The sequence below is a fragment of the Crocuta crocuta genome, unplaced genomic scaffold, assembly GCF_008692635.1.
Source record: "Crocuta crocuta isolate KB4526 unplaced genomic scaffold, BGI_CrCroc_1.0 scaffold64, whole genome shotgun sequence".
In the NCBI taxonomy this organism is placed as follows: domain Eukaryota; kingdom Metazoa; phylum Chordata; class Mammalia; order Carnivora; family Hyaenidae; genus Crocuta; species Crocuta crocuta.
Genome location: NW_027530640.1, coordinates 7,579,699 through 7,594,912, shown reverse-complemented (window position 1 = coordinate 7,594,912; position 15,214 = coordinate 7,579,699). Strand labels below are relative to the sequence as shown.

Below are 15,214 nucleotides of genomic sequence, written 5' to 3'. Positions count from 1 at the left end.
GGTAAAGTGCTGGAAAATAATAAATATAATAAATATTCAATAAATATTATAATAATAATAAGGTAAAAATTCATTAAATTCAAGTGACTGACCCTCACTCATGGTGTCAAATGAATAAGAATAAAAGGAAAGAGAAAGATTTGACTCTTAACAATTACAGATCAGATTTCTACAAAGAAACTAATTTTCTAGAAGCTACCTTTATAGGCCAAAATGCAAAATGAATTCACCGGGGCCGATGACTGAAGAGAGGGTAAGAAAAATACTTTCTGTAGTCTGATGCAATATATGTAGTATACAGATCCACAAATACATAAGCAAGGTAGTTATTGATATCCCTATCAAAATTCCAGCTATCTTTTTTGCAAAAATTCACACACTAATCCTAAAATTGTTATGGATATGTCAAGGGACCCAGAAGAGCCAAAACAGTCTTAAAAAAGAAAAACAAAGTTGGAGGAGTCATACTTGCCAAATTCAAGGCTTACTATAAACCTATAATAATCAAATTGTTTGATACTGGTATAAAGATAGACACAGATCAATAGAATAGAATTCAGAGTCAACAAATAAACCTTTACAATTATAATCAATTGATTTTCAATAAGGGGGCCAACATCATTCAATGGAAGAAACAACATTACTTCCATCAAACAGACCTGGGATAAATGCAAACCCACATGCACAAGAATGAAGTTGAAATCCTACCTAACACCATACACAAAAATTAACTCCAAATTGATCAAAGACCTAAACATAAGAACTAAAACTATAAAACTTTTACAAGAATACATAGATTTAAATCTCTGCCTAGTGCTTTCTGACTGCCATTCTGCTCAATAAAACTCCATCACAAAAGCAACTGCCTGGGGCGCCTGGGTGGCTTAGTCGGTTAAGCGTCCGACTTTCGCTTAGGTCATGATCTCGCGGTTCGTGGGTTTGAGCCCCGCGTCGGGCTCTGTGCTGACTGCCAGCTCAGAGTCTGGAGCCTGTTTCAGTCTGTGACTCCCTCTCTCTCTGACCCTCCCCTGCTCATGCTGTCTCTCTCTCTCTCCTAGAAATAAAAAAAAAAAAAAAAAAAAAAAAAAAAGCAACTGCCTATTCTCACCTGTCCCTCCAGGATACTACAGTTTCTAGGGACCAAAACCATCTAAGCCACAACAAAAAGATAACCCAAGCCTAAGATCAAGACCAAAGAGTAACCATAGGGATTGAGCTTCAACAGTACAAGATAGAACCCAGTTAATAAAAGTAATGGCAATGGGTCGCGTGGATATCTCAGTCAATTAGCGTCCAAGTTCAGCTCAGGTCATGATCTCACGGCTCGTGAGTTTTATGCCCCACATCGAGCTCTGTGCTTAGAGCTCAGAGCCTGGAGCCTGCTTCAAGTTCTGTGTCTCCCTCTCTCTCTGCCCCTTCTCTGCTCACACTCTGACTCTCTGTCTCAAAAATAAATAAAAACATTTAAAAAAAATAAAAGTAATGGCAAATCCTTAAGGAAATGGTTCTGCATGCATATCTGATTCCCTGAAAATAATCATGGGTGAAAGAAACACAGAGGATACTTGCAAAGGAGGGAAGCAAATCCATGATTTTAAGTTAATTCAAAGGTTAGAAAAGTAATTTCTTTAAAAATGATTTAAAAAATCAATAGTCCTCCATATGGTTTCAGGGCCTGAAATACTAATTAAAACATCTAAACAAGCAAAATTTCCCCATTTCTACATATTAAGCACTCCTATTAAGAAATTTACCTGATTTTATGAAGCTGTTTTGAAGTGAAGGATCTCCAGAAGAAACATACTGATGACTTGTCAAAGTTGGATTCCCAGATATAGCTGATTGGGATGATGCACGAGGACAATGGTTTGTCTGTGATCCTGTGGATGGACAGTTATATTGCCAATTCGAAGGTGGTTGTACACTGGCTCCAGGAAGAAAGCTACCAGAAGGCATTGGTGTAGCAGCTGCATTCTGAGAAGCAGGTGGTGGCATTCGGGGAACAGGACCACTGTGGAGTGAAGCTGTCACTGGATTAGAAGCCACAGGTGGTCTATAAAGAGTTTGCCCAGGTCCCTGATAATTACTTAATGGAGAAACAGTCTGAGAACCACCATAGTTAGACTGTCCAGAGACTGGATTCAAAGTCTTTGCTGGTATTAGATGAGAGTAGGATCCTGGAAGCTGAGAATTATATCCTTGGCTCACTGATACTTGTGAAGACATCAGTGTATTCTGGACAGGACCTTCCAATAAGAAGAGAAAAAACTTAAATTAGTCTTGCAAACAAAGCAATAAAAATACTTCTAAAAATATAGTACAACCTGTGGCACTCTTAGAATTCAACAATAAAAAGACAAATAACTCAATTAAAAATGAGCAAAGGATGGGGCACCTGGGTGGCTCAGTTGGTTAAGCATCTGACTTCGGCTCAGGTCAAGATCTCATGGTTCGTGGGTTCGAGTCCCACATCAGGCTCTGTGTTGACAGCCAGCTCAGCGCCTGGAGCCTGTTTCAGATTCTGTGTCTCCCTCTCTCTCTGACCCTCCCCTGCTCACAGTGTCTCTCTGTCTCCCTCTCAGAAATAAATAAAACATTAAAAAAAATTTTTTTAAAAAATGAACAAAGAACTTAAACATTCAAATATATTTCCAAAGATATATACAAACGGCCAGTAAGCACATGCACAAAACACTCAACATTATTAGTCATTAGCAAAATAGAAATCAAAACCACATTGAGATGGCACTTATACCAAGTAGGATGACTGAAATGAAAAGACAGTAAACATTTTAGAGTTAACAAGAATGTAGAGAAACTAGAACCCTCATACATTGCTAATGGAAGTGTAAAATGGTACGACTATAGCAGAAAACATTTTGGCAGTTCCTCAAAGTATCCAGCAATTCCACTCTTACCCTGCATAAAAACTCATACACAAATGTTCACAACATCATTATTCACAATTGCCAAAAAGTGGAAACAACCCATATGTCCATCAACTGATGAACACATAAACAAAAGGGGTGTATCTATAAAATGGGAATAGGATTTGATCATAAAAGGAATGAAATATTGATGACATTTTACAATACAGATAAACCTTGAAAACATGCTAAGTGAAAGATGCTGGTCACAAAAGGGCATATATACAATGTATGACTCATTTATATGAAATGTCCAGAATAGCAAAATTCACAGACACAGACACGGATTTGGGGTTGCAGTGACTGGGTGGAGAAGGGAATGGGAAGTAACTGCTAATGGGAATAGAGTTTCTTTTGGGAATTATAAAGGAAATAAGAAAGTCAGCTGCCATGCTGCTCTTCTGCCCAAGCTGTGGGAATGGGATGATCATGGTGGAACAGTGCTGCTAGCACTCTGCCTGCAACACCTGCCTCTACATGCGCAACATCACTCACAAGGTAACAAATCTGAAGTCAATGAATTCAAGCCCTGCATCAGGCGCTGTGGTGACAGCACAGAGCTTGCCTGAGTTTCTCTCTTTCCCTCTCTCTCTGCCCCTCCTCTGCTCGCCTGCTCTCTTTCTCTCTCTCAAAATAAAGAAATAAACTTAAAAAAATTTTTTGTAAAAAATTTTAAAAAGAACATTAAGAGAAAAAAGGAAGTTATAAAAATAAGTGTGATAGGGGAGGGGCAGATGGCGGAGAAGTAGGGAGCTCCGTGCATTGCACTCGCCCCCATATCTCACACAGAAAAGATCTGAAGCCATAGGAAACCTTACAGAACCCAAGAGACTGGGAGAAAAAGGACGCAGAATCCACTGAGAAAGCCTTCTAACGTGAGTACAAACTGAGAAAGATAAAATCGGGCTGGGATCGGAGACTCACAGGGACGGGGGCGATCCCCCTCTGCGGGGAGTGAGAGGGGACAGAGAGAGTCCGAAACTACTCAAGACACGGTCCCTGTCGCTGGGGCACAGAAAAACCTCCGCTCGGGGCACAGAAAGACCGTGAGTGCCAAATCCCTGTGCACAAGTTCCCCGCCCGCCAACTCGTCTGGGAGCGGCTCCTTTGAGCTCCTGGCTGGATGGCTGGACCGCTAGAGAGGCCGCATGCAGACCGTGCCATTGTGCACCTGGCTGGCTAGATGCCTAGAGGAGCTGCACACCACAGCTCCTTTGTGCTCCTGGCTGGCTGGACCCCTGGAAGAGCTGCATGCGTACCGGCCTCCGTGTTCCTGGCTTGGCTGGACCCCTAGAGGGAAGGTGAAGGGTTTAAATCTGGGAAATTTGCCCGCGAGTTCGTGTTTAGGGTGAGGAGACACAAAGGAACCTAGTTTCCCACTCTCCAGTGCGCCCCCCAGCAAACCCCCGTCCTTGCTCACCAACCCGACCTGGAGGAGAAGGGAGCAGCGATTCTGGCTCCATCCCCAGGGCTAGGCAAGAGGCTTGGAATTGCCCTGAGAGGATCACCTGCGGGGTTGTGTCTACGAGGTTGTGTCTATGGCAAATTCAGTGGGGTGCGCAGACTGGGATTTGGAGATTGGGACTGGCCTGGGTTGAAGAGTGCAACCAACTTTGGCTGCACCCCCAGCACGGGGAGTTTACATGCCCAAAAAAGCGAGGTGCAGCGCGTGGTTCAAGAAGGGACTGGAGAGCCGCCACTCTCCTCCCCACAACCGCCAAGTCAGAACTCCCGTCTGATGCACTGGATAACACCACGCCCACCCCTGCTAGAGAGCTGCCCTCCTCCTTTTTTTTCTTTTTTTTCTTTCTTTTTTTTCCCCAGGAACACTGACCTGATTAACTCTGGTCACCGGCTTGCTTAAACAGTCACATTTAGTCCATTCTGTAGATGTAAATTCTATACCTCTCAGGAGTAATTAGACTATATAGTTTCTCTGGATAACACCAGCGTCCTTCTCTCACCTATCCAACCATATTCCACCCTTTAGCTCTTTGAAAAAATCTTCTTATCCCTTCTGCCTGTTCATTCTATTTCCAATTTTGCCTCATCCCCGCCCTGTCTTCTCTCTCTTTCTCCATGCTCTTCACCCAGCACTGCATACACCCAGCTATTTAATTGTAGCTGGGAAATCCGGTTATATGCTTTAAACCTTTCTTTGTCCTACGGTTTTCTTTTTTCCTTTTCTANAAGTTTATCCATTTACAAACATGGTATATCTCTACATTTATTCAAAACTACCTTCCAACTATATTTCATGCTTTTTTCATAAAAATGTCCTAACTTATTTAAACTAAATTTAGTTAGGGGCACCTGGGTGATTCAGTTGGTTAAGCATCAGACTCTTGATTTCAGCTCAGGTCATGATCTCATTGTTATGAGATCAGCTCTATGCTGAGCATGGAGCCTACGTAAGATTCTCTCTCCCTATCCCCCTGCCCCTCCCCCATGTGCACATGCATGTACTCTCTCCTTCCACACACAAAAAAGAACAAACTAAATTTAGTTAATTTGATACTAGATATTTTGTAGCTTGTAAATAGTTAGGATAGAATATTTAATTGTATTTCTTATTAGTTAAAAGGCTGTTGATTTTTCAAAGTACCCCAAATATCCAATTATAAGGTGGGATTTTCCTTAAAAATTATTTCTCAAAACAGAAGTCATCTTATATGAGTCTCTACAAAGGTTTTCATTGTACAAAAATCTTTTATCATAGAGGATTCATACTATTTATCAAACTGTGAGTAGCAATCAATTAAATGGGTTATAAAATCAATGAGTTACAAACTATCCTTTTTGTCATCAAACAGAAGATATTAGTTAAGAATGGCAAATATAGGGGTGCCTGGGTTGCTCAGTCGGTTGAGCATCTGACTCTGGGTTTCGGTTCAGGTCATGATTTCACAGTTTCATGAGTTCAAACCCTATATTGGGCTCTGTGCTGGCAGCTCCGAGCCTGCTTGGAGTTCTCCCTTTCCCCTTCTCTCTGTCCCTCCTCAACTCATGCTGTCTGTCAGAGACAAAATAAATAAATAAACTTAAAAAAAAAGAACGGCAAATATCACAGCCCATTACATGTAATTAAGGGCAAATACTGTGCAGTTTCATTTATAAATATGTATACATACAGGGTCACTATATAAAATGTACTTTTTATTGTAGATTCAAGTCTGAAAATCACTTGACTGATACTTTTGCATCAACCCTTACCCTTCTATAATTTATTCCCTGCACATCCTATTACCTTTTTAAAACATGGATCATATCAACTTCCTTGCTCAAAACTTCCAAAGTCCTTAGCTTAGCTTGTAGGACCTTCTATGTCCCTGGCTTCCTTTCTGGTTTCATTTCCTATTTCCCTTTTTTAAAAAATACTGGATATTCATTTTATTTTAATAGAACAGTGCTAGGATAACACATATGTTCTTTCTGACTGGAAGTAAAGTATCCTGTATTCCTTTGTTTGATTCTATTTGTTTCTTACTTGCTCTCTAAGTAAATTTTAGCATAAAGTTCAATTTTTGTCAAAGTTTAGGTTTAACATAAAGTATGTCAACTCAGACAAGAAAGTGGCCACTGGCTCAAGCCACAGATTTGTTTCATCTATCTTTGTTGTATTAATCAAGTATGGCTCTTCTCTTGTTAGGCCCTTCCACTCCTAAATTGATTTTACTATCAGTTAACAATATTTGTTCATCAGGGCACCTGGATGGCTCAGTTGGTTAAGCCTCTGACTTCAGCTCAGGTCATGATCTCAAATCCATGGGTTTGAGCCCCACGTCGGGCTCTGTGCTGACTGCTCACAGCCTGGAGCCTGCTTCAGATTCTGTGTCTCCCTCTGTCTCTGCCCCTCCCCCTCTTATGCTCTGTCTCTGTCTCAAAAATAAATAAAACATTTTTAAAAAATAATATTTGTTCATCTGTATAGGCCGTGAAGTATTTTATTTGATATCTCTAACTCTGAAAAGGTGGTTATGCATGTTCTTAAGACAACTTGGAGCAAATTAGCAGTTCCAAACATATGTTTTTACAATTCTACCTTATAACAGTTTAACATACAATATAAAATAGCTTAATGAATAATTTTCACTAAAGACTGAAAACTACTCCTTAAATATGCATGTATAATGGAAATCCTCATGTTTGAGTTTAATAAATGCATATGGTAAAGTCACTATGTCAGCTGACATCAATTACTCCATTTAACGGGAAAAGATCATTACTCTCAAAATAGTAAACATTTTAAACAAACAAACAAACAGTACATATGCAGGGCGCCTGGCTGGCTCAGTCGGTAAAGCATGTGACTATTGATCTCAGGATTGTGAGTTTGTTCTCCACACTGGGCATAGAGATTACTTTAAAAATAAATAAAGAATATGTGTTTTATATAAATTTTGCGTGTGTTTCACAATAAGCATTTTAAAATAAAAAAGTGCATTAAAGGGGTGCTTGGGTGGCTCAGTTGGTTGAGTGTCCAACTCTTGACTTCAGCTCAGGTCATGATCCCAGGGTCATGCAATCAAGCCCCTCATTGAGCTCCGTGCTGAGCATGGAGTGTGCTTGAGATTCTCTCTCCCTCTGCCCCTCCACCCAGCTCATGCTCTCTCTCTTTATAAAATAAATAAATAAATAAGTAAACTTTTTAAAAAAGTGCATTAAAGAATTTAAATAAAATGATTTCGAAGGATAGAAGGAGAAAATGTTTCTAATACATAATATTTAAAATTTTCCTTCCTTCTTTTTTAAATGTTTGTTTATTTTTGAGAGACAGAGAGAGAGTGTGTGAGCAGGGGAGGCACAAACAGAGGGGGAGACACAGAATCCAAAGCAGGCTCCAGGCTCCGAGCTAGCTGTCAGCACAGAGCCCAATGTGGGGATCAAACTCACGAACCATGAGATCATAACCTGAGCCAAAGTCAGACGCTTAACCAACTGAGCCACACAGGTGCCCAACATATATCTTTTTTGATGTTTGTTTACTTCTGAGAGAGAGTGCACATGCATGCATGTGCAAGAGTGGGGGAGGGGCACAGAGAGGGAGAGAGAGGATTGAAGCCCCACTATGGCTCAAACCCACGAACCATGAAATCAGGACCAAAGTTGGATGAGCCAAAGTTGGATGCTTAACAGACTGAGCCACCCAGGCGCCCCTCCTTACATATACAGTAAAACCATAATTTGTTCCAGAAACATGCTTGTAATCCAAAACTCTTGTATATCGAAGCAAATCTCCCCATACGAAATAATGGGAACTCAGATGATTCATTCCACAACCCAAGAATATTCACATAAAAATGATTACAATACTGTAATATGATACAAAATAATAAATACAAAATATAAAGAAAAATAAACAAATGAACCTGCACTTACTTTTGAAAACCTTCATGGCTGGTGTGAGAGAGACAAGAGAGAGGAGGGTTACTGTGTAGGACGACTTTCACTACCACTAATGGAATCACTGCTGTCTACCAGTTCAATGTACTCTTTTTCTTTTCACGCAACTTTAACGAGGAACCTATCCAATGACACTTGCTTTTGCCTCCTTTTGAGGTATTTGCAGAAATGTGACATTGATTGATGATCATCCACAATTCCGCAGCGAGAGAGAGAGAGAGAGAGAGAGAGAGAGAGAGAGGGAAAAGAACCAGTGGCTCAGATCATGTGACATCTGGTGTCTTATACTACCAGTGTTGCAAGACATCACTCATTTATCAAGTTAAAATTTATCAGAAATGTTTGTTCATCTTGGGGAATACTCACAGAACAAGTTACTCACAATCCAAGGTTTTACTGTATATCTTTTAAATACAAAGTTTAAAGATGCATGTTAGTAAAATAAAACATTAAATATCACAAATAATCATTTGATTATCTCATACACATCCCTAGAATTTCATATTTCAAAGTATGAAGAAGAGAGCTGAAGAAAAATGGAGAGGGGAAAATTTTCTCAGTGGGAAAATGGAGAATTGAATTTAATTCTTTTTTGAGGATCACTTTATATTTAAGCATATATACTATTTCATACCACAGGATACCAAACAGACTACTTTATGGTCAAAATATTATCTTAACTTCTTTGGGTACAAAACTAAATCTGTCTTCCTACAGAATGTGGCACCATTCTGACTCAAATATTTGATTTGGTTTCCTTTTACTTAACTGCTAAATTAAAAATTACGGGATTTAGGAGGTCAGAAAATGTGAAGCGATCACCATTTTAATCATCTTTGCATACAAGAAGACAAAACAAAAGAAACCAAAACACTGGGACCAGATGAACAGTTATTAAATAAATCCACTTAGTCCTGGCTCTTATCAAGGGCACTGTCTCCAGTGAGAACATTTCAGGTTAATTTATGGACCTTTCTGTTTACATTTAGGTGTTTTGTTTTTTACTGATCTCTGTCTAAAGACCCCAAAGAAAGCAACAGATTTATAAATGTCTATATATCATGATAATCCAATGGAAAATAATTTAAAGTATTCAAATGGTGACCCTTGAGCCTGGAATCATTTTAAGATAAGACAAAAAAATTGGCCAGAGGGGAAAGGCCACTGTTCAAGGGCACCACCAATGAGAAGTCACCAATGGGAATGCTAAATACATTCGTGAAAAGCAGTTAAACATTGTATCTATCTGACTATATACACAGATTTTAAAAGGTTTCACTTTTCCTAATTTTATCCCCTCAATGTTTACAGAACCCATTTATAAAGCCATCTTGAATGCTTCTTGAACAGCACACCAGGTAAGGGAAGAGAGAAAAGTATAAATAAACAACTTAAATTATCTCTGGCTGATCTCTGAAACATCAAATCAGAGAAATATGTTGTGGGAAAGTAACTAGTTTGATTTCTAAGAATACTTTGCTTGTATAAGCATGATTTATCACACATTAGTAAATGACTTACAGAATGTACATATTCCTTTTTGTAAATATTTACTTACATATTTATTTATTTAAGTAGTCTCCATACCCCACGTGGGGCTCGAGCTCACAATCCAGATCAGGAGTCACATGCTCTCCAGACTGAGCCACCCCTCCTTTTTAACTATTTATTTTATAGGACGCCTGGATGGCTCAGTTCAACTAAATGTCTGACTCTCGCTTTCAGCTCTGGTAGTGATCCCAGGGTTGTGGGATAAAGTCCTGCGCTGGGCTCTGCACTAAGTGTAGAGCCTTCTTAAGATTCTCTCTCTCTCCCTCTGCCTTTCCCCTACCTCAAATAATTAATAAAAATTATTTATTTTACAATGTGCATATTCCAAAGGGCTCTCAAGATTCTGGTGCCCTGAAAAACTTGAGAACAGCAAAGTAACTTGTCCCAAATCACACCAGAATTCAACACAGTTCACTGAAGCCCTAGTCATTTTCTATATAGTCTAACTCCATAGTGTAGTACATATTCAATCTGCGATATAGAAAACTAACTAAAGGAATGTTGTAACTCTTACACAATCAACTTCCTGATAGTACAAGGTCACTCTGTATGAAATGTATATGGAAAGAGGCATTATAAAGTAATAATTAAGAGCACAAACTGGAAAAAACAGTCCAAGAGCAAATTCTGGCCTTGATATTTAGTAAGTGTCCTTGAGCAAGATATTTAACCTTTCTAGACTTCCCTTCCTCATCTATAAAACAGGATGAGTAAAAGCACCTAAATTATAGCATTTATGTGTATAGTAGGAAGAAAAATGACTCCTCAAATACGTCGACATCCTAATCCCTAGGATGTATAAATAGGTTATATACCAAAAAACAATTTAAGGTAGGAGACAGAATTAAGGTTGCTAAGGGGCAGCTGGGTGGCTCAGGTGGTTAAGCATCAGACTCTGGATTTCGGCTCGGGTCATCATGATCTCACAGTTCATGAGTTTGAGCCCCGCATCTGGCTCTACATTGACAGTGTGGAGCCTGCTCAGGATTCTCTCTCCCTCTCTCTCTGTGCCTCCCCTGCTCGTGAGCTCTCTGAATCTCTCTCAAAATAAATAAATAAACTTAAAAAAAAAAAAAAGAATTAAGGTTGCTAATCAAGTGACCTTAAGATAGAAAGATTATTTTAGACTATTTAGGTGGCCCCAATGTAAACACAAGAATCAAAGAAGGAGGCAGGAGTTAGGGCCAGAATGATACTATATGAGGAAGACTTGACAGGATAGCCTCCAGAAGTTGGAAAAGGCAAAACATTCTCTGCTAGAGCTTCTGATAGGAATGCAGCCCTGATGACCTATTTCAGGCTTCAGCCTCCACAACTATGACAATTTTGTATTGTTTTAAGTTACCAAATTTGTGGCAATTTGTCATAGCAACAATAAAATCTAATACAATGTGAGAATGAAATTTATATGAAACACTTATAATTGTTTCTCACATAATTAGTAAACAACAAATGTTTGTTTTTCATCTAAGAAACATGTATTTGTGTTCTTAAAACTGCAGCACTCACCTTAAGTATGTTACCAATAAACCAAACAATTTCATCTGAACTAATATTGTTTTTCTAGTCTTTCATTTAAAGACTGATGCTATACTTAGGCTAATTATTTATTTTACGCAAATGGTTAATAATATTCTATTCATTCCCTCATTGAAAACACATATTTTACCAAATATCTTTGAGGAAACAAAGGTGAGTAAGGTCCACTCCAACCCTGCTCTTGAGTAGCTTACCATTCAGACTGGAAGATAAAGAATCAGGCAAAGGCAACAGAAAATGATGTGATAGTGGCAACTTCAAGACACTATGAGAGCACAAGGAAGCAGCACTTGGGCTAAACTGATGGCAGAAAGGTAGCAAAGATGGTTTCCTGAAGAAGACAGGTTTCAACTAAGATCTTAAGAGATAATCAAAGTTAGTTCCAGGAANAGAAGAAGGGGGGAAAATAGTGGGGGAGAAGGAGGGAGGCAAACCATGAGAGACTCCCGAATGATGAGAACAAACTGAGGACTGATGGGTGTGGGGGGGAGGGGGGAGATGGGCATGGAGGAGGGCACTTGTGGAGATGAGCACTGGGTGTTATATGGAAACCAACTTCACAATAAACCATTAAAAAACAAAAACAAAGTTGGTTCCAGGAAAAGGAGTGCCAAGAGTGTTTCCAGAGGGACTCCTGGGTGGCTCAGTATGCTGAGCATCCATCTTTGACTCAGGTCATGATCTCATGGTTCATGAGTTTGAGCCCCATGTCAGGCTCTGCGCTGACATTGCAGAGCCTGCTAGGGAATTCTTTATCTATCTCTCTCTCTCTGCCCCTCTCATGCACTCTCTCCCTGCGTTCTCAATAAGTAATAAAGTAAGTAAATAAATAATTTTTAGAAAAGAGTATTTCTAGAAAAGGGAGCAACGTGTGTAACAACAGCGTGTGATCATGAAAGGGCATTGTGGAAAAAGTTCAGTCTGCCAGAACAAAAGTCAAGTGACTGAGTCGAATGTCTAAAGTGAAATAGGAGTTTAGAATTATACCCTCAAAGAATTTGGATTTGAGCCTAAAGGCAATGGGGAACTTTGGAAAGGTTACCAGTGGGGCATTACAAATTTGCACATAAAAGAATCTCTTGGCAATTAGAGGAGAAATAAGAGATTGAAAGGAGTCTAAAGCTGTAGTCCAGGCAAGAAATGATTGACTAAACAGCAGCAATGGGAATACAGAGATGTTTGAGTCAATAAAAACATTTGTAAAAAGTTAATTCATAAGCACATTGTGGGTCATGTGGATAAAAACAGACATCTCACAGCCTAGTCTTATCACAAGATTTCATGGCCCACTTCGTATTTTTATTTACAGTTTTACCATAGGCTAATGTTAAAAGGCCTTTAAGGCAAGTAAAAGCCACGCATCATCAAAATGCACAAAGTAAGGGGGGCGTGGGTGGCTCAGTTGGAAGAGCATGTGACTTTTGATCTCAGGGTTGTGAGTTCAGGCCCCACTCACAACCTAGGGGCCTAGAACTTAAAAGGATTTTAAGCCAGTTAAGCATCTGACTTGACTCAGGTCATGATCTCATGGTTAGTGAGATCAATTCCACATTGGGTGAGCTCCTGCCCCACTTCCAGCAATAACGAGCCCTGCTTCAGGTGAGCCCAGCTTCTCTCTCTCCCGCTCTCTCTGCCTGTCATGGGATTCTCTCTCTCCACTCATGCTCACTTGCGCTCTCTTCTTCTCAATTAAAAAAAAAAAAAGGATTTTGGGGTGCCTGGGTGGCTCAGTCAGTTAAGTATCGAGTTAAGCATCCGACTTCAGCTCAGGTCATGATCTCATGGTCCCTGAGTTCGAGCCCTGTGTTGGGCTCTGTGTTGACAGCTCAGAGCCTGGAGCCTGCTTCAGATTCTGTGTCTCCCTCTCTCTCTCTGCCCCTTCCCTGCCATGCTCTCTCTCTCTTACTCAAAGTAATAAAGATTTTTTAAAAAGATTTTAATATTTTAATTCTGAAGTCATTAATAAACTAAGTAGCCCATCAAAATAATGGATTAGGGATTATGAATGGGTCCAGAACACACCACTGTGGCAATACAAGTTATTTTGAGCAGAGGGCATGAGTTCCTGAAATCTTTTTTCTTAATTTTTTTTTTTTTTAATTTTTGTAATGTCTACTTTAGTTTTGAGAGAGACAGAGCATTAGCGAGGGAGGGGCAGAGAGAGCAGGAGACACAGGATCTGAAGCAGGCTCCAGGCTCTGAATTGTCAGCACAGAGCCTGATGTGGAGCTTAAACCCATGAACTGTGAGATCATGACCTGAGCCAAAATTAGACGCTCAACCAACTGAGTCATCCAGGTACCCCAATGTTTATTTTTGAGAGGGAGAGAGAGAGAGACAGCATGAATGGGGAAGGGGCAGAGAGAGAGAGAGGGAGACAGATGATCTGAAAGGGGCTCTGTGCTGACAACATAGAGACCGACGCAAGGCTGGAACCCATGAGCGGCAAGATCAAGACCTGACCCAAAGCTGGATGGATGCTTAACTGACTGAGCCACCCAGACATCCCTTCCTGAAATCCCTCACCCACCTAAACACAGAGCCTCCCAAAAGAACTCCAAAGAATTCAATTATCATAAATCTCCAACCCAAGAAAAACCAGAGATGACTGACTCTTATCACGTGATGAACAGTCTCCACATCATACCTAAACATGCATTGTCACAGAACTATCAAATTTCCCATCTTATCACCTGAGTGGAGAAGTCTTCACACCACACCTAAACATACATTGTCAGAAAACTATCAAATTTCCCATGTAATCTACTGAGGACCCATTTATCTTTCTAAAATCATTTGTTTTCCCATAAGCGCCCTTTTCTCTCTCCCCTTCCCCTATTAAGTCCTAAATTCTATTTGCCTCCTTGAGTCACATTTTTGTAAACTCTCATACTGCATATGAAAATAATGTCTCTTCTCTTGCTGATCTGTCTCTTGCCACTTTAATTTATAGGCCCCCAAACACCAAAATTAAAAGGGTAGAAAAATTCTTCCCTGACAAATGAAAATAAGTTTTGTCTTTAAAAAAAAAAAAATAGTGACAATGATAATCACCCAAATGATGTTCCAACATGTTCAAAATTAAAGCAATCTAATCAATTCTGGCTTCAGCCAAACATAATCCATCACATTATTTGATGTTTTAACTTTGAACTGTACTGCTTTATAGATGTATTTATTTTCATTTGTTTAGGTTTTACATTGCACAACAGCTATTAACATAGGAAGTTTGTGACTAGTTTTGTGTTTGCATATACATTATATAAAAAATAATTTAACATTGGTGTTGCAGAGTATTATTTAATACCTATACATTACTTAAGTTTTAAAAAACTGAAGTGCTCGCTTCGGCAGCACATATACTAAAATTGGAACGATACAGAGAAGATTAGCATGGCCCCTGCGCAAGGATGACACGCAAATTCGTGAAGCGTTCCATATTTTTAATGAGCAAATCAGAGAACTCTAGATGCTGGCGAGGATGTGGAGAAACGGGCACCCTCCTACACTGTTGGTGGGAATGTAAACTGGTACAGCCCCTCTGGAAAACAGTGTGGAGGTTCCTCAGGAAACTAACAATAGAACTCCCGTATGACCCAGCAATAGCACTGCTAGGAATTTACCCAAGGGATACAGAAATGCTGATGCATAGGAGCACATGGACCCCAATGTTCATAGCAGCACTCTCCACAATAGCTAAAACATGGAAAGAGCCTAAGTGTCCATCAACAGATGAATGGATCAAGAAGATGTGGTTTATCTATACCATGGAATACTACATGGCAATGAGAAAC

At 39.7% G+C, this 15,214-nt stretch overlaps 1 protein-coding gene and 1 non-coding gene across 2 annotated transcripts in view; one reads left to right on the top strand and one right to left on the bottom strand.

The window, feature by feature from the left end:
* The window catches only part of SEC24A (SEC24 homolog A, COPII component), an 81,769-nt gene that overhangs the window by 46,201 nt on the left and 20,354 nt on the right, over positions 1-15,214 (bottom strand). Inside the window, exon 2 of the mRNA XM_077768645.1 lies at positions 1,755-2,246. Within this exon, the coding sequence (XP_077624771.1) occupies positions 1,755-2,246 (492 nt within the window). The remainder of the gene's footprint in view (positions 1-1,754; positions 2,247-15,214) is intronic.
* Positions 14,759-14,865, top strand: LOC144235417 (U6 spliceosomal RNA). The gene has a single exon (XR_013336198.1). It is a non-coding gene; the product is annotated as a U6 spliceosomal RNA (small nuclear RNA).